This window comes from Aquarana catesbeiana, linkage group LG09 (genome assembly GCF_042186555.1).
Source record: "Aquarana catesbeiana isolate 2022-GZ linkage group LG09, ASM4218655v1, whole genome shotgun sequence".
In the NCBI taxonomy this organism is placed as follows: domain Eukaryota; kingdom Metazoa; phylum Chordata; class Amphibia; order Anura; family Ranidae; genus Aquarana; species Aquarana catesbeiana.
The window spans coordinates 98,220,288-98,242,796 of NC_133332.1; the positions used below are offsets into that span (position 1 = coordinate 98,220,288).

The window sequence follows — 22,509 nt, forward strand, 5'->3', positions numbered from 1 at the left end:
GTCCTACCGCTTTCACATCCGGCCACGCCCCCCTGCTCTTGTTTAGGTATGATTATTAAAGGAGAAGTACAGCCAAAGCTCGTTTGGCTGTACATCTCTAGTGGATCACAGGAGTGCAGTCCGTTCTGCACTCCTGTGACCCATTTTCAGCAGACACAGGGCTGAAGCCCGCTGTTGGCGACGTCACAGAGCCAGTCCAGGCTAGGGAAAGATTGCAACCATATGGTCAGGATCCACCTATGAGCCTCTCGGCGAGCTGCTGAGAGCCTGAGCCAGCTCCTCCTGCCCCTCCACAGCCCCAGCGCTCCAGTGAGTGCAGTAGGGAAGTGGGGAGGGAATCACTGCAGAGAGACCTGTACACACAATACGAAAACCGGAAGTAAAATTTCGTCCGACAAACGATCTGCCGATTTTCAGATAGTACGGTGCTTTCGACAGCTGATTTTGGTTTTTCGTCAGACAAAAGCTGGACTATAAAATTTTTGTCGTATGTGAACTCAACGTCTGATTTTCGTTTTAAGTAGTACGATTTTCGTACGAAAATCGGAAGAGCAAGACTATGCATACTCAAACGAAAGAATACATACAAAACTAGTCAACAATTAAGTTGTATTCTGTCGTACGAGAATTTTCGTATGGTGAGTAACCTCTTCACTCTCGACATGAGACTAGCATGCAACAAAAAACGGATGTTCGGTCGTGTGTACGAGGCTTTAGCGATTGACAGTCACCACCTCTTTGCTCACAGAGAACTGAGTGATCATCAGTGTTTGATCGCTCAGTTCTCAGCCTTAGAGTCAGTGAGGGACAGCTGCAGCCTCAGACCAATGCTGCATCCACATTTAAGTATGATTTCTAAAAAAAAAAAAACTACTCTGTTAATTAAAGTCCAGAGGATACAAGAATTATATACTACTTTTATCACCAAGGTGGCTGATTGTTTGTTTAAAGGTGAATTCCAGGATAAGCAAATATTGTCTAAATACATTCATCATGTGTATTCTTACATGAATCTTGGTGTGCTATGTGTTTTTCTTAGACCCCTTTCACACTGAGGCGGTTTTCAGACGTTTTAGCGCTAAAAATATCGCCTGAAAACTGCCTCCCATACCACCCCAGTGTGAAAGCCTGAGTGCTTTTACACTGGGATGGTGCACTTGCGGGATGGGAAAAAAAGTCCTGCAAGCCGCATCTTTGGGGCGGTTTAGGAGCGCAGTATATAGCGCTCCCAAATTGCCCCTGCCCATTGGAATGAATAGGCAGCGCTTTGGAAGCGCCACAACATGGGCGGTTTTAACCCTTTTTTTGGGCGCTAGTGGCAGGAAAGCGACAGTAAAGCGCCGCTAAAAGGAGCAGCGCTTTACCACCAATGCGGCTGTGGCTGCAGTGTGAAAGCAGCCTTAAAGATCTGTGCTACAATCCAATGTGACACTTTGCCTCTGTGCAGGAGCTTCCTGTAATTAAAGTGGTTGTAAACCTAGTTACACCACTTGTACCTATAGGTAAGCCTATATTAAGGCTTACCTCTGTAGGTACTGGAAATATCTCCTAAACCTGCATGGTTTAGGAGATATTTACCATACACATTGCACCAATGTCATCGGTGTATGCACTGTGAAGGAAAGACCCTCCGAGGGATTATTTTCTTCACTATCAAGTGCCGTAACTGACAGTTCCTGTGTGGGAATGACGTCACGCGACTTCAGTCACAGATCCGGAGTCTGCGGCCCCGGAAGGAAGAGGGGCAAAGATGGATGCGGCCACCAGCGGGGACAATGCAGCCTTCGTTTGCAGGTGAGTACCACATAATGGGCTAGTATGTGATGCATACTAGCCCATTATGCTTGTACTTTGCAGGGGGAAAAAGAGGAAGTAAAACCCGTCTGGGTTTACTTCCTCTTTAAAAGCTGATCACTGCTGCACTCTCAACTTGTGCAGAGTGACTGGTCTTGTCTCCACCCACTCCTGTAGTTTTCTGTAGTGGGGGGAGCCTGTTGGGACCTTCCCACAGCTCTGCTCTCTGCACAGGTTATGTACAGCACAGTGATGATGTCACTGCCGCTTTTACAACGTAATAATCTGGGTTTTTAAAGGTATTTGGTGCACACAAAGTGATTTTTATTTTCTGTGGCTAATTTTTTTTTTTTTAGTTCTTGTCATCTGTGCCACATTGGGGAGATTCCAGAGCAAGTGTCCCCACTATTTCCCTTCAATTCCTGTTATGGTGGCAACTTAAATTTTGGGATTTTCACTCTTGTTGATGGTGGTCACCAGGAAACACGGAGGAGGTGAATCTCCCTATTTGTACACAGACAGCAAGTCCACACTCCGCTCTATCCAAAACTAGAAGTACACCTTTGGTTTGGAGGATTACTGTATGCAATGCTCTCTATTGAGGATTTATGTATACAATCCCCTGTATGGAGGATTATTGTGTACAAGACCCTGTATGGAGGGATTATTGTATACAATCTCATGTGTGGAAGATTATTGTGTACAAGACCCTGTATGTAGGATTATTCTATACAAGACCCTGTATGTAGGATTATTCTATACAAGACCCTGTATGTAGGATTATTGTGTACAATCCCCTGTATGGAGGATCATTGTGTACAATTCCCCTGTATGGAGGATCATTGTATACATTCCCCTGTATGGAGGATTATTGTGTACAATCCCCTGTGTGGAGGATCATTGTGTACAATCCCCTGTGTGGAGGATTATTGTGTACAATCCCCTGTGTGGAGGATTATTGTGTACAATCCCCTGTGTGGAGGATTATTGTGTACAATCCCCTGTATGGAGGATCATTGTGTACAATCCCGTGTATGGAGGATCATTGTGTACAATCCCGTGTATGGAGGATCATTGTGTACAATCCCCTGTATGGAGGATCATTGTGTACAATCCCCTGTATGGAGGATCATTGTGTACAATTCCCCTGTATGGAGGATCATTGTGTACATTCCCCTGTATGGAGGATCATTGTGTACAATCCCCTGTGTGGAGGATTATTGTGTACAAGACCCTGTGTGGAGGATCATTGTGTACAATCCCCTGTATGGAGGATCATTGTGTACAATCCCCTGTGTGGAGGATTATTGTGTACAAGACCCTGTATGGAGGATTATTCTATACAATTCCCCTGTATGGAGGATCATTGTATACATTCCCCTGTGTGGAGGATTATTGTGTACAAGACCCTGTATGGAGGATCATTGTGTACAATTCCCTGTATGGAGGATTATTGTGTACAATCCCCTGTATGGAGGATCATTGTGTACAATTCCCCTGTATGGAGGATCATTGTGTACAATTCCCTGTATGGAGGATTATTGTGTACAATCCCCTGTATGGAGGATTATTCTGTACAATTCCCTGTATGGAGGATTATTGTGTACAATTCCCTGTATGGAGGATCATTGTGTACAATTCCCCTGTATGGAGGATTATTCTGTACAATTCCCCTGTATGGAGGATCATTGTGTACAATTCCCTGTATGGAGGATTATTCTGTACAATTCCCTGTATGGAGGATTATTGTGTACAATTCCCCTGTATGGAGGATCATTGTGTACAATTCCCTGTATGGAGGATTATTGTATACAATCTCATGTGTGGAGGGATTATTGTGTACAATCCCCTGTATGTTCCCATAGTGTAAACAGATCCGTGCTGATCGGTATGGACTGTGGAGGGGGTGACATGTAGCGGACTACATACATTGTGCGATCACCCCACATGGCTCTGTTTACATGTAATGTAAACTTTCTGTGTGTTTCTCTTCTCCTCTGTGGCCCACGTGGTGTAGGAAAGGGGAAGTCACGTGCTCTCCAGCACTCGGAGGGGGATTTCCTAGGCCCGTCCTCCTGCTGGTTCTGTCATGACGTCATCGCCCCCCTGCAGCCAATCGGCGAGCACCTCCAGGAGCCGGGGAATTCCAGCTCTCGGGGAGGAAGAGTCGTGTAACTTTATCCTCAGAGTTGTCACCTACCCGTAGAGGAGCCACACCGCCCACCGGGCTCCATTCTCCTCCGTGTTTCTGTGTACAGCCATCATGAGGGAGCCGGGCAGGACAGGTAGGTGTGCCAGTCTGGGGGGTTGTGGCACTACAAGTGTCAGCCAAGCCTGGGCCTGCATGGTAGACGAGTACAGGGTGATATTGGGGGAGGGGAGTGCCCCTGCTTGTCATACTTGTCATTCCAGGATGATGATTTCTGGATCTAAAAGTAATAATAATCCTGATCCAGTGTGACCCGCCTTGTCCCACTCTCTGCAGGGATTGCATGTTCTTGCTGGCAGAGGGTCCTGCAGAAAATGCACACCTAAGAAAGTCGCATTCAGTGCAGAGACGTGTGCGATTCCTCAGATTTGGATCCATTTACATGCAGATACCGGATCTGGACTCAGAACTGTTTTTGTACATCGCTAGACGCAGTACACATTTTAGTGTGTTTGGCCCCAATGATTCCCATAATGCGGCATTTAGATGCGTACAAAACTGTATGTTGGATGCCTGTGTGAATGAGCCCTAAAGTCTGTTTCAGAGGCAGTATCTGCTGCCCTCTGAAAAGCAATCTGGGTGATCACTTTTCAGAGGGCAGCTGCCAGGCATTTATGAGGCAGATTGGCTCACTGGTGCAGCACGCCCCAATTTGACCATAATGGTGCCTTTTGACAGGGGCTGCCACCTGTCATACGTTACAAGCCGAGAAATGATGCAAAGCATTAAAGCCATCGCATGTGTACAGCCCTCTCCGACTGCCATAATAGAATTTAGCTGGACGGTCAAACCGCAGCTCGCCTGCCTGTTTTTACCACCCTCTGACCGCCCACGTGGAAGAGCCCTAAAACTTGATGACTGGCACACATCCGATCGTTTACATTCGTACAGGGATGGATGCAGGGCCCTGGATGCAGTCTGTTTACATTCATCTCTGTACAGATGTAAAGAATGGAACATGCGGGAAGATCCATACGGCCCGCCACAACTGTGAGCCTGGCATTCATTTTTTAATAGACGGCTTCATGGAACTTCTGTCACTGCGGGGCGCCTACACACACACACCATGGGACTCTGCACCCGTGTGAATGAGCCCTTATACTTAGGTCTTCATGGGCTGCTTGTATTGTTTAGAATAGCTTGCAATGTGCAATTAGGGGACAGACTGAGGGACAGATTTCAGATCTGTAACCCTTTGTGAGGACACATTTGGTTTACAACTGATAGTGAAGAACTGCCAGCACAGTATAGACGCTGGTAATTACAGTAAACATTACTCCCCACCCCCTCACATAGAAGGGGAAAGCTAAGTAGGCAGAAAGAGAAGCAACAATTTTTAAATATTTTATAATACAGGATTTATATAGCACCAACAGTTTGCACAGCACTTTACAATATAAAAGGGACAGTACAAATACAGTACAGAAGGAACAGTAAGGCTGTGCTCACAATACTTCTTTTATTATCCAGTATGTGATTCAAATCAAAACAATCAAATCTGTAAACAAATAGCCAAAACCTCCCTTCTGATCAATTTAGACTCTATTTCAGGGGTCTCCAACTGGCGGCCCTCCAGCTCTTGCAGAACTACAAGTCCCATCATGCCTCTGCCTGTGGGAGTCATGCTTGTAACTGTCAGCCTTGCAATGCCTCATGGGACTTGTAGTTTCGCAACAGCTGGAGGGCCGCCAGTTTGAGACCCCTGCGTCTATTTGGACCAAATTCAGAGTTGATCAGCCAGGGCGGAAGATTATCAATCCTTTTGCATCCATCCTATTGAAAGAGATTAAAAATAAATCGATCATTTGTTGAAGAGTGTGTGGACACCATAAGTTTACTCTGACCGCTTGTGGACCGCCCACAGTACATACAATGCGGCAGGGTGGCCGATCTGCGCTTAATCGTGTACCTAGTCCATTATCCGCACCGGGGTAGGGGGGGCGCTCGCTTACCTGACTGTGCTGTGATTCGCTGCGACTCAAGCCAATCAGCGGGTTCCGGCTACTGTTTGGTCGCCAGCACCCACCAATCGGCTCCGGTGATTACCAAAGAGAACCCTGTGCTTGTAAACAAACACAGAGCTCTCTTCTGACAGCAGCAATGTGCTGGTTTTTTTTTCTCCCTGTAAAGCTCAGTGAAAACAGTACATGGCACACAGTTAACCCTTTGATTGCCCTAGATCAGGGATGGCAAACCTTGGCACTCCAGATGTTTTGGAACTACATTTCCCATGATGCTCCACTACACTGCAGAGGGCATGAGAATCATGAGAAATGTAATTTCAAAGCATCTGGGGTGCCAAGGTTCACCATCTCTGCTCTGGATGTTTAGGCCCCTTTCACACTTGTATGGCCTGAAAGTCGAGAGATTTTGACGTGTGTAATCTTGAGGTCTGTGAACCTCAAATTGCATCAAAGTCAGACCAAGTAATGCAGGGATTACTTTTGAAGTCGCACAGATATGAACAGTTCTCTGTGGAAATCATGGGGTATGACTTATCCTGGGACTGCAAAGTCGCATGACAAGTCACACAAGCGTGAAAGGGTCTTAACCTCTTTAAGATAAAAGTGGTCTCGCAGGCGGATTTGCTGCAGGATCACTTTTAGAAGCAGTGGGAGGGGTGCCCCTCCCTCCCTGACCCATCAGTAGGGCCCGAGAATGATCCGATGTGGCTGTTAGCTGGGCTGGAAGACAAGTGAGGTCAAGATGGCCGCCACCCGTCTCTATGCCCTTGGAGGACTGGAGCGATGTTTGATGTCGCTTCCAGTTCCCGAGCAATAATAAACATATTTATTTTTTTATTGACTTTTAAAAAGGTAAAAGAGAGCTGGGGTTTTTTTTTTTTTTACCCCAGATCTCCTAATAAAGAGGACCTGTCATTCTTATTTCTATTACAAGTGATGATTACATTCATTGTAATAATAATAAAAATAATAAAGAAAAAATAATTAAGGGACAATGTAAAAAAAAAAAAAAAGCAAACGCATACGTAAGTTGCGCAAGCATATGTAAATTGTGTTCAAACCACCCATATGAGGTATCACCATGATTGCTAGAGTGAGAGCAATAATTCTAGCGCTAGACCTCCTCTGTAACTCTAAACAGGTATCCTGTAAACATTTTTAAAGCGTCGCCTATTGAGATTTTTAATTACAGTAGTTTGTCGCCGTTCCAAGAGCGGCCGCAATTTTAAAGCATGACGTTAGGTATTTATTTACTTGGGGTAACATCTTTCACACTATACACAAAAAAAAAAAAATAATGGGTAACTATTGTGTATTTTTTCCAAAAAAATTGCGTTTTAAAGACAGCTGCACAAATACTGTGTGACTTAAAATATTGCAACGATCGCCATTTTATTCTCTAGGGTCTCTGCTAAAAAAAAAATAATATATAATGTTTGGGGGGCTAAGTAATTTTGTAGCAAAAAATACTAATTTAAGCAAAAAGTTCCAGAAAAGGCTTGGTCTTCAAGTGGTTAAGGGGGTAACATCTTCCGGAGCTGAAGTGGTTAATGATGTAGTATCAGGATCCATGTGTGTGTTCCTATATTAGATCTTGTCCATGTTTTTCATAGGAAAGTTATATGGGTGAGCTTTACTCTATAGTACCTATGGGACAGCGATCGTCTAATATTTTTATTTTGTCTGTTCCAATATGTTATTATTTTTGTTATTGTTTATGCTGTACCATGATGTCACAGCCTGCTTCCATGGAAACAATTCTTACGGTATGAGCTGCGTGATTGGTGCAGGCCGGTTACACATTTGTTGATGAGTTAGTACACACTGTGGTTGATTTACTTAAAGTAAACATAAAACCAAACAATCATTTCTCTTCTTCATTCCCCTCTGGTTTGTTGAATACAGAATTGAAAGTGTTTTATTATTTCAGTTCTAGCCGTGCAAACAATACCCGATGATCAGATCTGACATCTAGTCAGCTGATTTCTGGGCTCTCTGCTAATGTTAACTATAATCAGTTAGCAGGACATTGTTTCCAGTTCTCTTTGTGGGCTACAAAACATCTCCCCCCCCCATGTTTTGGGGATGGGGGGGTCTGTAATCCTAACACACTTCCTTCCTTGGGTGACTGATCCTCCATAGATATAGTACATTAACCGCGTCAGCCCTGGAAGATTTTACCCCCTTCCTGAGCTGAGGGCTTTTTGCGATTCGGCACTGCGTCGCTTTAATAAACAATTTCGCGGTCGTGCGCCGTGGCACCCAAACAAAATTGACGTCTTTTTTTTTTTTTTTTTTCCCCCCCCCACAAATAGAGCTTTCTTTTGGTGGTATTTGATCACCTCCTGCGGTTTTTATTTTTTGCGCTATAAACAAAAAAAAGTGACAATTTTGAAAAAAAAAAAAAAAAAAACGCAATATTTTTTACTTTTTGCTATAATAAATATCCCCCAAAAATATATTAAAAAAAAACATTTTTTTTACTAAGTTTAGGCCGATATGTATTCTTCTAAATATTTTTGGTAAAAAAAAATTCGCAATAAGCGTATATTGATTGGTTTGCGCAAAAGTTATAGCGTCTGCAAAATAGGGGATAGTTTATGGCATTTATATTAGTATTTTTTTTTTTTTTATTAGTAATGTTGGCGATCTGCGATTTTTATCGTGACTGCGACATTATGGCGGACACATCGGATGCTTTTGACACTATTTTGGGACCATTGTCATTTATACAGCAATCAGTGCTATAAAATGCACTAATTAACCCCTTCTCTGCCAGTGTCATTCACACAGTAAACACTAGGGGGCGATTAAGGGGTTAAGTGTGTCCTAGGGAGTGATTCTAACTGTGGGGGGGGCGGGGATGGGCCACAACTCACATGACAGCGATCACTGCTCCTGATGACAGGGAGTGGTGATCTCTGTCATGTAACAAGACAGAATGAGGAAATGCCTTGTTTACATAGGCACTTCCCCGCTCTGCGGCTCCGTGACACGATCGCAGGAGACCGGCAGACATAGAGTCTGCAGATCCCGTGGGCATGGTCACGCTGTACGTGGCGTGCGCCTGCTAGCCCCGCCAATTAAAGGGGACGTACAGGTATGCCCATTTGCCCACCGCTGCCATTGTGCCGACGTATATCGGCATGCAGCGGTCGGCGAAAGGGCTTGTTTACACACCCTGTAGCCCTCTGAAGAGCGTTCTGTGATGTTATGCCGTCCCTTCGCTGCATGTTTTCATCCCTAAAAGTCCACACCACTGCGCCGTAACACGTTTACTTTAATGGGTTGCATTCAGTGGAGGCTAGCACCCGCTGAACGCTATGGGGGTGATAATTTAGCTACGCAGCGAGGCAAAGTGCCTTGGTACCTAGCTGATGCCCAGTGGCATATCGTTTAATGTGTGCAGTGTACACAGGCTCCAAGGGGAGTGGGGCCCACTGTTCTCTAACACACAATGTACACGTGGAGGAGCTGCTGCTGTTCCACCTGTCCTCTAAAATCCCCCCCCTGCTCACCACCGATCCCCTGTGGCTCCCCTGTAACTACTGTCTTCTTCACAGGTGGATACATTTCTGTAAATAGATCCCCCCCGCTGCTCCAATTTCCCCTGTACTGCCCCCCACTGATCCCCCTACACCCCCTCCCTGCAGCACTGCTGGCAGACTTCCCCTCCTCACCCTCTCACGGGCTGAAGATCAATGTCACGATGCAGAAGAAGTGGGGGCGGCTAAACATGTCACGTTTACCAGCACCTTTTTAGAATAAACACAGTGATAGATTGGCAACGGGCGATCCTGTGTTCATTCATCACTGAAGCATAGTGAACTGTTTACTATGCTTCAGTTTATGAATGAATAGGAAGCCTCTGTGCAGAGACTTCTATACATTTATCAGCAGTACAGCTGAGGATGAAGAAAAAGGGACTGAAGACTCTGGTGTCCTTTTATGAAACTGAGATCAGCGGCGATCCCGAGTCTCACCGCTGATCTCAGCTCATTACCAGTTTATGAAACTGAGATAATCAGCGGAGAACATGTTCTCCGCAGATTATCTCAGCACAGTGAGAGTCTGTAACCGACTGTCACAGAAACGGCCAATTTATGAAGGTGCGATCTCAGCACCTCACTGGCGATCTGTGACAGAATTCTCACTTTCTGATTCACCATTTCAGAAGTGGAGAATCGGAGTGAGAAGTGTGAAACTGGCTGAGTAATCTGGAGAAAGCAAGAAGTCTTTGACTTCTTGCTTTCACCAAACAGTCATAGTACATCTTCCCCACCATTACACACCCCAAAACCAGCAGGATAGGAATTTATAGTGTGTGTATATTTTATATATTATATATATATATATATATATATATATAATTTCTAGATATATATTTATATATAATTTTTTTTTTTTTTTTTTTTTTAGATGTTCACGTCTCTGGCTGGGTTCACACTTGTGCGATGCGTGAACCAGCGTGATTCCTGTGCGGGTTTTCATATCGCACCTACATTGACATCTGCGCACCACTGCGGGTGTCAATGTAAAGTTAATGACACCCCCAGATCATTTCACAGATCGCAGTGCGAACTATGTAATGGTGCAGGAATCAGATCGCATGGGTGTGCACACCCATGCGGTCCGATTCCAGTGCGGACCAAATAAAGGGTCCTGTACCATTTTGGTGCAAATACAATATTATTTAGGGTCAGTTCCCACTGCTGTGGTGTCCAAGATCGGATGTGATTCGCACCGCAGTGCAAAATCACATCCGATCTCTGTGCGATGCGATTTCAGCCATACAGATAGTATTGCTGAATTTGCATTGCACTCGGACCAAACTCTTACAGGATCCTTTTTTTGGTCCACAGCAGAATCGGATCACATGGGTGTGAACATTACTTCGATTACTGTCCGAGTTTGCAGATCGCACTACGATATGCGAACTGATTTGGGGGTGTTGTTAACTTTTAGGCCCAGTTCACACTTGTGCGATGCCGGACATCGCACAGGCATCGCATGTAATTCGCAGCACACTGCCATTCACATTACATGCGATGTCTGTGCTGTGCGATATCAGCTGTACAGGTAGTATGGCTGATATCACACCGCATTCAGTGCAAACACGCACAGACCCTTTTTTCTGTTCGGACCAGAATCGGATCGCATGTGTGTTCACACATATGCGATCCGATTCATGTCTGAACTGTCAGTTCGCAGTGCGATATGCAAGCTGAACTGGGGGTGTCGTTAATGTATTGACACTCCCCAGCGATTTGCATATGGCAGTGTGAACTGACATGCGAGTCGGTGCGATACAGGAACCCGCAGTGGATTCGCAGTGTTCTCGCATTGCACCAGTTTATCAATTTTATGTTTATCAATTATGAAATATATTTTGTTTTCATTTATTAATAAATATTTATACTTGTATACTTTATTAAAATTATTTTTTTAATGATTATAAATGTATTTTGCATTTATATGAATGGTGTATAGCTGCATTACATATGTGCATTACATTCATTTACTATACACCATTCACATTTAAATAGGGACATGTATGATCTTTAAATATTGATAAAAACAATGTTTTTTTTATAATTAGGTTAATGTATATTGTGAATTTAACTTTATTAATTTATTAATATGTTGGGAATAATGTGTGCTGATTCGCGTTACACGTTTGTATTTTATGGTTCCTCATACTGTAATCCTGCTATATCACACGAGATTATAGTGAGAGGAGCTGTTCTCAGGAGTTCCCGGCGTTTGTAGAACGCTTCTCAACTCAACATGAGAAGCGATCTACACACTTTCATAAACAGGCACTCAGATAAGCGCGATCTCCTCTGAGAATGCCTGAGAACTGAAAAGGGTTATTTTACCGCAGTTTCATAAAAGGACACCTCTGTCCTCAGTCCTTTTCTCTGTTTTAAAAAAAGAGACATCAGGTTTGTTAACGCCCGATGTTTCACCAAAACCAAAAGTAAAAAAAGAAACAAAAACCAAAAAACATAGTAAGCCCTTGTTCACAGGGGGCATAATACAGCATACATCCATGCAGGGCTGTGTTTACCTGCATTGGGACGCACAGATGTTCATGCATCCCTGTGCAGGCAATCCCAATCATGTCAATTGGAAAGCAGCGACTGCATGGACACAGTCGCTGCTCTTGATTTGACATGCTGGAGAGAAAAAAATCCACGAATGACTGAGGCCACGAGCTTTAAACTACGATTTTGTGTGTGTGTGTGGGGGGGGGGGGGGGGCGACTGTATATCATCGCTGGAGGTCAGCTTTGAAGAAGAACTACAAGCCACGACATACTTCTTTCTGTTCAAGCAATGCAACCTTTGCATCCCTGGCTGGCCGATGTCATCTGCTCTTTTCAGCCTCTTGATTGGCTAGCGAGGATGATGCGACTCCTGCACATATACATGGGTGTCATTCATGCCTGCACACTGGCCATGCCGAGAATGTGGAGCTCAGTGTAGGTTAAAGCAGTAGTAAACCGCCAGCAATTTTTAAATTTTTGTTTAACCTGCAAGGCAAACCAGCACATTATGTGAAACCCACCTTAGAATGAAGATCTTCCAGCGGCGAGCTGTCACCGCTGACAGGGCTTCCATCTTCACCTGTCCTCCTTCTGGGTTCGCGGACTCCGGCTGTGTGAGTGGCTGGAGCAGCAATGACATCACTCATGCGCATTGCACGCGGGAGCCGCCGTTTACAGCACAGGTTGGCCTTTCCTTCAGAGCATATGCGCCCGTGATGTCACCGGCTGCATGTACAGTAAATATCTCCTAAATAGTGCCCGTTTAGAAGATATTTACAGTACCGGTAGGTAAGGCTTACCTACAGGTAAAATTCATGTATGGGAGTTTACTCCTACTTTAAGGCCTCAAAGTCAACAACGCCTGTTTTATTTGCGTTTGACTTTTCTTTTCTGGCTTGAAACACTCCTCCGTTTTTAGCAAAAAAGGGGTCCACTACCCCCATCTATGACTGGCCATTACAGTAACAGCATTGGAGGGCAAATAGATATAAACAAGGCCAAGGATAAATCCACTGAAAAATTCCAAGCTTACGGTTGTCCGCGGGCTAGTTGATAAGTAAACTTGGAATTTTTCCTTGGATTTATCCTTGGCCTTGTTTCTATCTATGCTGATGTGTCTATGCACACTTAGGGGTTACAAAACATTTGGCAGATCTGAGAACATTGCATGAAGAGATCTTCATCTGCTCAGAGACATAAGGAGATTATTTGTGATTCAGTCTGTTGGCATCCTGGTAAAGTTGAATGAATCGTTTTTGGTGGTCTGACCTTTTTTTCAAATTAAAATGTTTTTAGAGATTAAGAAAATAAATTTAAAGTGAGATTAAAAGAGAATGATGGAAATCTGTTTTTTCCCATAATCATACTTACCTAGGTGGATGCTGCATCTGTCCCCCGGCGTCTCTGCACTGAGACCCGAGCCATCGAACACCGCCGATGGCTCAGTTCTCTAGGCTTCCCGAGCAGAGAGCTGCTGCTTATCAGTCAGCATCTCTCCTGCTCTGCTCCTCCATGCTCATTGGAGTGCTGAACTGTGGGGGGGTGGGGAGCGGGCGTCTCAGGCTCTTAGCGATTCGCTGAGAGGCTGAAACGGCCATCAGTCTAGGCACCTGGTGGATCCAGACTTCATTGTCATGATGACGTGGTGCCTGGACCGATTCTAGTGACGTCCGCAGAGATGAATTGCACTCCTGTGACTCTTAGGAGAAGCTCAGCCTAATGAGCTCTGGCTGGACTTCTCCTTTAAGTCTCGGCTCACAGCGTCAAAGTCGCCCGACTCTGAAGCCGCCCCACACATCGCGATTTCACCGTGGCTTGCAAACAACTTCTGTAATAGAAGTCAATGCAAGCCGATCCGAAGTCGCCCTCAAGTAGTACAGGAACCTTTTTCTAAGTCGAAACGACTTAGAAAAAGGCGGCTAAGTCGCCTGACAGGTCGCCCCAGTGTGAACTGAGCCTAAAACTTTTTTTTTTGTTTTATTAAATAAAACATGTTATTCAATGGTTTTGCACAAAGCAGCCCTGATCCTCTTCTTCTGGGGTCCCCTTCCGGCGCTCCTGGCTCCTCCTTTTTGGCAAATGCCAACATAGGAACAGACAGTGTGGCTTGGCTTTGGCCCCCCCCCCCCACTCCCTCATCACAGCGTTTGACTGACAGCAGTGGAGTCAATGGTTCCTGCTCCTATCAATCTGTCCAGTGACGAGGGCAAGAGCAGAGAGAGTTGCTGGATCGAAATCGGGCTCAGGTAAGTATGGGGGGGGGGGGGGGGCACATGCAGCACCAAAGGTTTTTTACCCTAAAGCTTTAAAACCACTTTAAGTAACAGGTTGGACTTGCCTATAGTGATGAAAGGGTTAAGGCAGTTGTGTTATGTGTCAATGTGTTTTTTTTTTTTTTGTGCGTTTTTGAATTTAGAATTTTGTAGCCTCCTGTAGCTGTGTGCAGGTGCCTATATTACTCTAGGAATGCAGAAGATGTACAGCTGTAGGTCCTAATTTGACAAGCATGCAGTTGTGTACTTACAGCCGTTGTGTCCCAATAGAATTACATAGACTGCCTGCACGCAGCTCCAGGCGACTGCAGCCGCATAAACAAAACACTCATTGACACTGTATGGACCACAGTGCCCGTCTGAATGAGCCCTATTGGTCAAATGGTTTAATTTGTTTTTTTGACATGGTCTGTGTTTTATCTGAGCAGTCCATCCATTTTTTCTTTTATATTTGTTTTTTATGTTCCTCTGACCTTTTATGATGGATCTTCCTAAGGGAACCCTCAAATATGGCACAAGTAATATTAAAGTGGAATTCCATTACTAACTAAGCTTATATCTGCTACCACCCCCCTTCTAAATCCTCCTGTAGAAGGAAGATGCTTATAATTACCATTTCACAGAGCGCTTCAGTCCAGTCACATAATCAGTTCCCAGTGGCCAGCTTCAGGGGAGAGGAGGGACAGCCAGCAACAATTGCCCCATAGTAAGCCTATGGGTGACGTCAACGCCCAGGCATTCCATCTCTTATCAGTGCTCGCTCTTCTCCTCTATAGCCAGCCGCTCACATGACCGGACTGGAGAGCTCTCTGAATAGGTAAATATAAGCATCTTCCTTTCACAGGTTAGTTAGAATTAGGGCTGCAACTAACGTTTATTTTCATAATCGATTAGTTGGCCGATTATTGTTTCGATTAATCGGTTAATAACCTTAAAAAAAAGTATGGTGTAAAATTTAGTTAATATGTAAAGTTTTAAAAAAAGGCAATTTATTCTTAAATATCTCTATGCAGTGGTAATTATAAAAAAACAACTATATTGTTAGAGAGCAAAATCTCTAATCCACTCTGAGAATAACAGCCAGAAGAGATATACTGTATATACTATTAGAGGAGATATACTGTATATACTATTAGAGGAGATCTACTGTATATACTATTAGAGGAGATCTACTGTATATACTATTAGAGGTTGAATCTGGTAAATATCCTTAGACTCAGATCTTTTTTTTAAAGAAAAAAAGACCGTTAAGGACTGTTTTGTAGATTTTCAAACAGAACTGTAATATATTATATGCCGGCCATACAAAAACAATGTCTTCCTTCAAAAAAAAAAATGTAATTTTAAGAACGTTCGTTTGATTTTCGAATCGTTAGTGGGGTCAAATCGACGTTCATTTTCAACCAGTGACAGGAAAATTTAGAAAACTTCTTGGTTAGAGGAATTTTCAGACAGTGTATGTGGTTTTCGTTCAGAAATTACATTAATTTTAAAACAGAATGTTAAAAGCAAGTGAAAATTTCAAAACATTCTTTAATTCAGCGAATGTAAAATGATTTTTCATATGAATATTCTCATCTGAAAATTGATCCATGTGGCCAGCATAAGGCTCGGTACACATCTATGCAGTTTGCTTTTGATCTGTTTTTACACTGCTTTTTGCTGTGCCTTAAGTACAGTATAGAGTGCACTAATAGAAGGGTAAAGAAAACTTCTGCCTTTAGAACCACTCACTTCCTGCCCGGGACTACATGTCCCATGAGGCATTGCTCCTCATTCACAAGTTCTCAGGCACTTACTGACATGTATGGAAGATGTACTGAGCTGTATGTGTGCTGCAATGCATTTCCTGATATGTAAACAAAGAATGCATTCTGTATGCAGGCCAACTAATCGGCTGGCCGATTAATCGATTATGAAAATAGTAATCGATTAATTTCAGAATCGATTAGTTGTTTCAGCCCTAGTTAGAATGGGATTTAGAAGGGGGGTTGGATGAGAGCAGGTTTAAGCTTAGTTAGGAAAAGCCTGAACTTGAAGGCTTCATGCTCAGGAGCATATGTGAATTTTTTGCAGGTGCTTGCAAGCAGAAGAACCTGCATAAAATACGCACCCAATGTACTCATATTTAGACGAGTTTACGTGTAAAATCTGCAGATATGTATGGCTCCAGACGCAGCTGTGTCTTACTTTTTTTTTTTGAGCTGCTAATTGCACCACTTATTATCTGCGACCCTTGAGTGACATCCAGGGCCACACTTCTTGTATCAAGAAAGTTGACCACCATAGCTTTAGAGAATGGACTGTGGAATATACACTGGTTTGTAGGCCTTACCTGACATCGTCTGCCTGAGTCTTCTTGAGAGCAAGCATGATCAGCTGCATTGATTTTTCATATCTGATAACTATCAATTCATATTGAGGATGTCTGTAGAGTGCCCCACTACCTTCTTCATTGCATAAACATGCACTTTAAGCCTATTCAGTTGTGCTTGTTTGTACAACAGTTTTTTTAGAAGATAACAAATTTAGAGGCTGAAGCATGCATGCATGGATGGCTACCATCTATTGTCTATAGCAGTGGTCTCCGAACTGCAGTCCATGGGCCAGATCTAGCTCTTTGCTCGCCTTTACCCAGCTCTTGGAGCACCATTCCTCCCACTGACACCAACAAAGGGACATGATTCCTTCTGCTGACACCAACGATTGGGCACTACTCCTTTCACTTACACCAAAAATGGGGCACAATTCCTCCCACTGACACCAACAATGGGGTACCATTGTTTTCACTGACACCAATGATGGGGTACTATTCCTCCTTTTACTGACCACAGGCACTATGTAATTTTTTTTCTCCCATTGATCACCAAGCCTAAGATATTTTCTACTCCCACTGATGCTGGAGTATTTTCTATTCCCAATAGCCACAGTCCATCTGCCCTAAAGTCTGAAGGACAGTAAAAGTTTGGAGACTCCTTATCTATAAGCTGCTTAAGATGCTGATTTTTCTGACTCTCAAATCTAAATATCTATTTTGATTGGTCTTCTTCTGTCACACCAGTTGCTGATATCCACATAAAACGTTTGTTTTTTTGGGGTACTTTATTCAAAAACATTGATAGCTAAGAGGGTTGACCTCTTGCCTTACAGTGTTGGTCTTCTCCTACGACCGTCTCTGTGTTTGTTTTTTTTCCACTGGTTTCTCCAATGGTCCAGACATACTGATAGGTTAACCGGCTGTCCTTCATGTTTGACTGTAGCTGGGTGTATTAGATTGTAAGCTTCTTTGGACACATGTGATGTGATGATTCCATGTTTTCTAAAAGTTTGTGGAAGGAGCCTCAAGGCTTAAGATGAATGCACCATTAAATAAACAGAATGCATAGAATATACTAAAACGAATGCCCTGTACACACGATTGGACTTTCCGACAACAAAACCGTGGATTTTTGTTCGAAGGTTGTTGGCTCCAACTTGTCTTGCATATGCATGGTCACACAAATGTTGACCAACAATTACGAACGTGGAGCCGAGAAAAAGGAAGTTCAATAGCCAGTGCGGCTCCTTCTGCTTGATTCCGAGCATGCGTGAACTTTTGTGCATCGGACTTGTGTACACACGATAGGAAATTCCGACAACAAAGTTCTGTTGGCGGAAAATTTGAGAACCTGCTAGCCATCATTTGTTGCCGGAAAGTCCAACAACAAATGTTCGATGGAGCATACACACGGTCGGATTTTCAGCCAACAACCTCACATCCAACATTTGTTGTCGGAAAATCCAGTTGTGTGTACAGGGCATAAAATAGTACCTTTCCAATATATAGTGTGCCAAGAATTAATATTTCCGGGCTGACATATACCACAATACTTTACTAAAAACATTGAGTGGTAACGTAGGTTGTCATTCATTTAGTCAACGGTCCGTAACACACAATACAGAAGGTGTTGATGGACGCACCCTGCAGCACATACCATGCATTGTGGTTTGTCACATTAGAAAATGGTTGCACATCCAGTTTTTTTCGCTGTTGCTGTGCACTGGCAGTGTTTTCTAAATTGAAACCAAAAGTTGATCAGTAAGATCCGAGTGGATGAAACGCGTCATCTAGAAGAGCAAGCATTTTTACATCTGCCTTGCAATGTTTTTAAATGGATTATAATAAAGGATTTTTTTTATTTATGTTAACTTGTGGTTCCAATTTTGACAACGTGAAGGAACACATGGTTTCTGCACCTCGGATCTATCCCCACTGAGAGCATATGGAGGGTGAGCTAGTTTGGACATTTAGGCCTCATGCACAATGGTGGCTTAGCAGCATCTCTGTGCTTAGACGTAAAATCCCTGGCGCTATTTAGGAGACGCACATGTAGTGTATAGCCGCCAATACAAGGAAATGGCTGTACATGGCCATACTCAGCTAAATGTGTCTGTATTCAGGTAAAAAAAAAAAAAAAATGTATTATATATTCTTGATTGTCATTCCATGCAATGCGGTCCATGCAGTGCAGTGTAAGTATCTGAATTTCTGAATTTTGATTTGGCATCAGCCTCTTTATGTCCTGTCCAGCAGATCTTAGGCTGCATTTACACCTGAGCATTTCAAAGTCACACATTTTTCACGTGATTTTGCAGCATTTTAGCTGCAATTTTGTTCAGGTCACCAATGTAAAAGGCAGAAGAACGCCTGAAATCTGCCCCAAAGAGGCTCATGTTCTTATTTGAGCTTAGGGCGTTTTTCAGGTGTTTTGCACCAGGTGACAAAACGCTCAGATGTGAACAGGTGCCTTTGAAATGAATGGGATTTTGCTTGTTGGGCGTTTTTCAGGCGTTTTATGAGCTGGAAACGCTCAGGTGTGAATGCAGCCTCAGACTTTGTCTATCTGTGTTGTATCACAGTGGCTGGAGCTGCTGCGCTCGTTCTCGTCGCTGGAAAGTAGAGCTGCACGATTCTGGCCAAAATGAGAATTACGATTTTTTTTTGCTTAGAATAAAGATCACGATTCTCTCACAATTCTCGCAGCGTAACATCTTTCACATTATACAAAAAAAATTGGGCTAACTTTACTGTTTCTTTTTTTTTATTATTCATTAAAGTGTATTTTTTCAAAAAAAAAAAAATTGCATTTGAAAGACTGCTGTGCAAATACAGTGTGACATAAAATATTGCAACAATCACAATTTTATTCCCTAGGGTATCTGCTAAAAAAAAAAAAAAAATAATGTTTGGGGATTCTAAGTCATTTTGTAGCAAAAAATAATGATTTTAAACGTGAAACCAGCAAATGTAAGAAAAAGGTTTAATGTTTAAGTGGTTAAAAACTTCCCTCATTTACACACTGAAGTGTATTCCTTTGATCTAAAGGACAAATCGTTGCAGTGGGGGTTATTTACTAAAGGCAAATCCACTCTGCACTACAAGTGCACTTGGAAGTGCAGTCGCTGTAGATCGAGGGGAAGCTCTGCTGATTTTATCATCCAAGGTCACGTGCAAGCTAGAATGCTGTTTTTATTTTCCTTGCATGTCCCCCTCAGATCTACAGACTGTAGGGGCTGGTGTACGGAAAGCGTTAGCAGACTCCCCAGAAGAATATTAACCAGAGGGGTCCATTCACCAGTCTTTGCTGTAGTCTGTGCAGAGTGGATTTGCCTTTGGTAAATAACCCCCACTGTTTATACTTAGTTCCACGGCTGAAGAATGATACTTGGCAGACCGTTTTTTTTCTCTATGCAGAGAATTCTCTGCTCCGCTAAAGCCAAAGCTGTCAAAAGAAAAAAAAAAACAAAAAGGGAAAATAATTTGTCGATCGCAAGGGAAGAACAAAAAAAATCAAAAAAAATCGCGATAACGATTCTTAAAGATAAATTGTGCGGCTCTACTTGAAAGATTGGGTTCAGGTGTGTAAAAGGGGGGCTTTGGGGGGCAGCTGCACCATAAAAGGTTTTTCACCTTAATTAATGGTACTTATATAGCGCTGTCAATTTACGCAGCACTTTACATATACATTCACATTAGGCCCTACCCTCAAGGAGCTTACAATCTAAGGTCCATAGCTCACATTGATACATACTAGGTATGCATAGAATGCATTAAGGTGAAAACCCTGAGACTTTACAATGCTTTTAAGCCTGCAGAACGAACAAGACAAATCTGCGTATGTGTATGGCTAGCTTTACTTTCTTATGACACCATTCAGTTCATTTAGTTACATATCATATTGATGTGCAGTTGTTTTACCTCATGAAGCTCTTAAACTGTAAAAAGCTTTTACTTTTCATATCATTGGAAATGTTGCTTTATTCCACTTCAAATGGCTCCTTTTTCCATATTCTGAATAAAATGTGCATGCAGTGAATTTGGTTGATCTATGCCATTAATGATTGGTGCACAGACTACAGCAAAGACTGGTGAATGGACCCCTCTGGTTAATATTCTTCTGGGGAGTCTGCTAACGCTTTCCGTACACCAGCCCCTACAGTCTGACTAAATTGGGTCTTCTACAATGACTCAGAGCATACCAATCTTTAGAAATACAAGTCTTCTGACTCACTTTGAAAAATTTGATTAAACTGGTTGGTGGAACGCTATATGCAGACAGCCGATCATAACGTCTCTATGTTTAGGAGGGAAGTTCATGAAAACCCAGAGCAAACATACAGACTGGGTGTCCCCATCCAAAACCTGATGTGAGGCCTCAGGTATGTGTGGATGAAGCATGCTTCCAAAATAGAGCACTACAATGATGTTCCCGTTCTGTGGTCTCCGTCTACAAATCTTATAAAAGGACATTTTCCTGTCATATCATGAATGAGAGGGGAAAAAAAAAAAACAATGAATCCAGGGCCTTTGCATCGTATTAACTACAGCCAAAACATATTTTGTCTTAGAGTTTGGGGAGGATATAATGTCTGTCAGGGTTTCGTTAATATCTGTAGCATCGCTGGGGAGATTTCCCCTCATTTCCTGCCACGGTGATACCAATAATAAAAATGTCTACAAACAAAAAGTTACAGGCAGCAAGAAAAAGATGGTGGATGTTCCATTTTTCCCTAGCTCTTTACAATGGGGTTTTTAATTGTCTGTTGCATTGGTTTCCTCTCTTTTGGTAACAAGTTAGTACAGGGTTTCTCAACTCCAGTCCTCAAGGCACCCCAACAGGTGATGTTTTCAGGATTTCCCTCAGATGAAACAGCTGTGGTAGTTACTAAAGCAATGAAACTGATCAAATCACTTGTGCAAAATAATGGAAATCCTGAAAATATGACCTGTTGGGGCGCCTTGAGGACTGGAGTTGGGAAACACTGAGTTAGTATATAGCCAGGTAGGATGCACTTGGAATGGGGATAACATTTTTGCCACCGGGAAAAAGCTGGAAAAAGCACAAAAAACTTTTTTTTTTTTGCACACCACATCTATAACACACACATACCTTACACCCCGGTCACATATCAGCGACTCAGAATCGCAGGCAGATTCTGCCTGCAATTCTGAATCATGCTAAAAGCATTTGGGTACCAATCATTGTTGATGGAAACCCCAAAACCCACTCAAACTGCCACTTTGTCACAAAAAAAAGCACAAAAGATGCTGTCAACCAACTTTTTTTGCGCACCACGCCTAAAACCTTGTTCACGTATCAGTGACTCGGAATCATGGAATACCTGCCATTCTGAATCATGCTAAAACACATTTGGGTGCCAATCATTGTTAATGGCATCCCAAACACACTCAAACTGCCATTTTGTCGCACAACAAAATGCCTAAATTTGCAAAAGTGAGCTAATTAAAAGCTCACCAAAGATAGCTTGAAAAAATGTACAGGGGCTATTTTGGTGCAATGTTGGGGCGTAGGGCAGCCTATTCAAGTGAATGGGCTGCCCTGCATGTAGAACAAAAAAACACACAAATGGAGCTCCTGTGCCCTCTTTTGGAGCCGACTTTGGGGAAAAATGTGATGCTCCCACTTCGTTTATATGTGAATACAGTAGCCATATATGGCTTAATTCTCTCCTGTTTAGCCCCCAGGATGAACGAGAGAAAATCGATTGATTACTCTGTCTACTCGAACAGTGTAAATGGAGATATCTTCTCTGACAGCTATTGCATTCAGGCAGTCATGGTACACTTGGCCCTGAAATTTTCCACCCAACTTTTCAGGCTGGGGGATGCCTGCAGGGCCAACTACTGCTCAAATTTCATCTCATTTAGCCTTGGTTCCC

The 22,509-nt window shown here is 43.1% G+C and overlaps 1 protein-coding gene across 1 annotated transcript in view; it reads left to right on the forward strand.

Annotated features, from left to right (window-relative positions):
- Positions 1-3,892: 3,892 nt before the first annotated feature.
- The window catches only part of RELB (RELB proto-oncogene, NF-kB subunit), an 80,148-nt gene continuing 61,531 nt past the window's right edge, over positions 3,893-22,509 (forward strand). Inside the window, exon 1 of the mRNA XM_073599041.1 lies at positions 3,893-4,079. Within this exon, the coding sequence (XP_073455142.1) occupies positions 4,058-4,079 (22 nt within the window). The 5' untranslated portion in view covers positions 3,893-4,057. The remainder of the gene's footprint in view (positions 4,080-22,509) is intronic.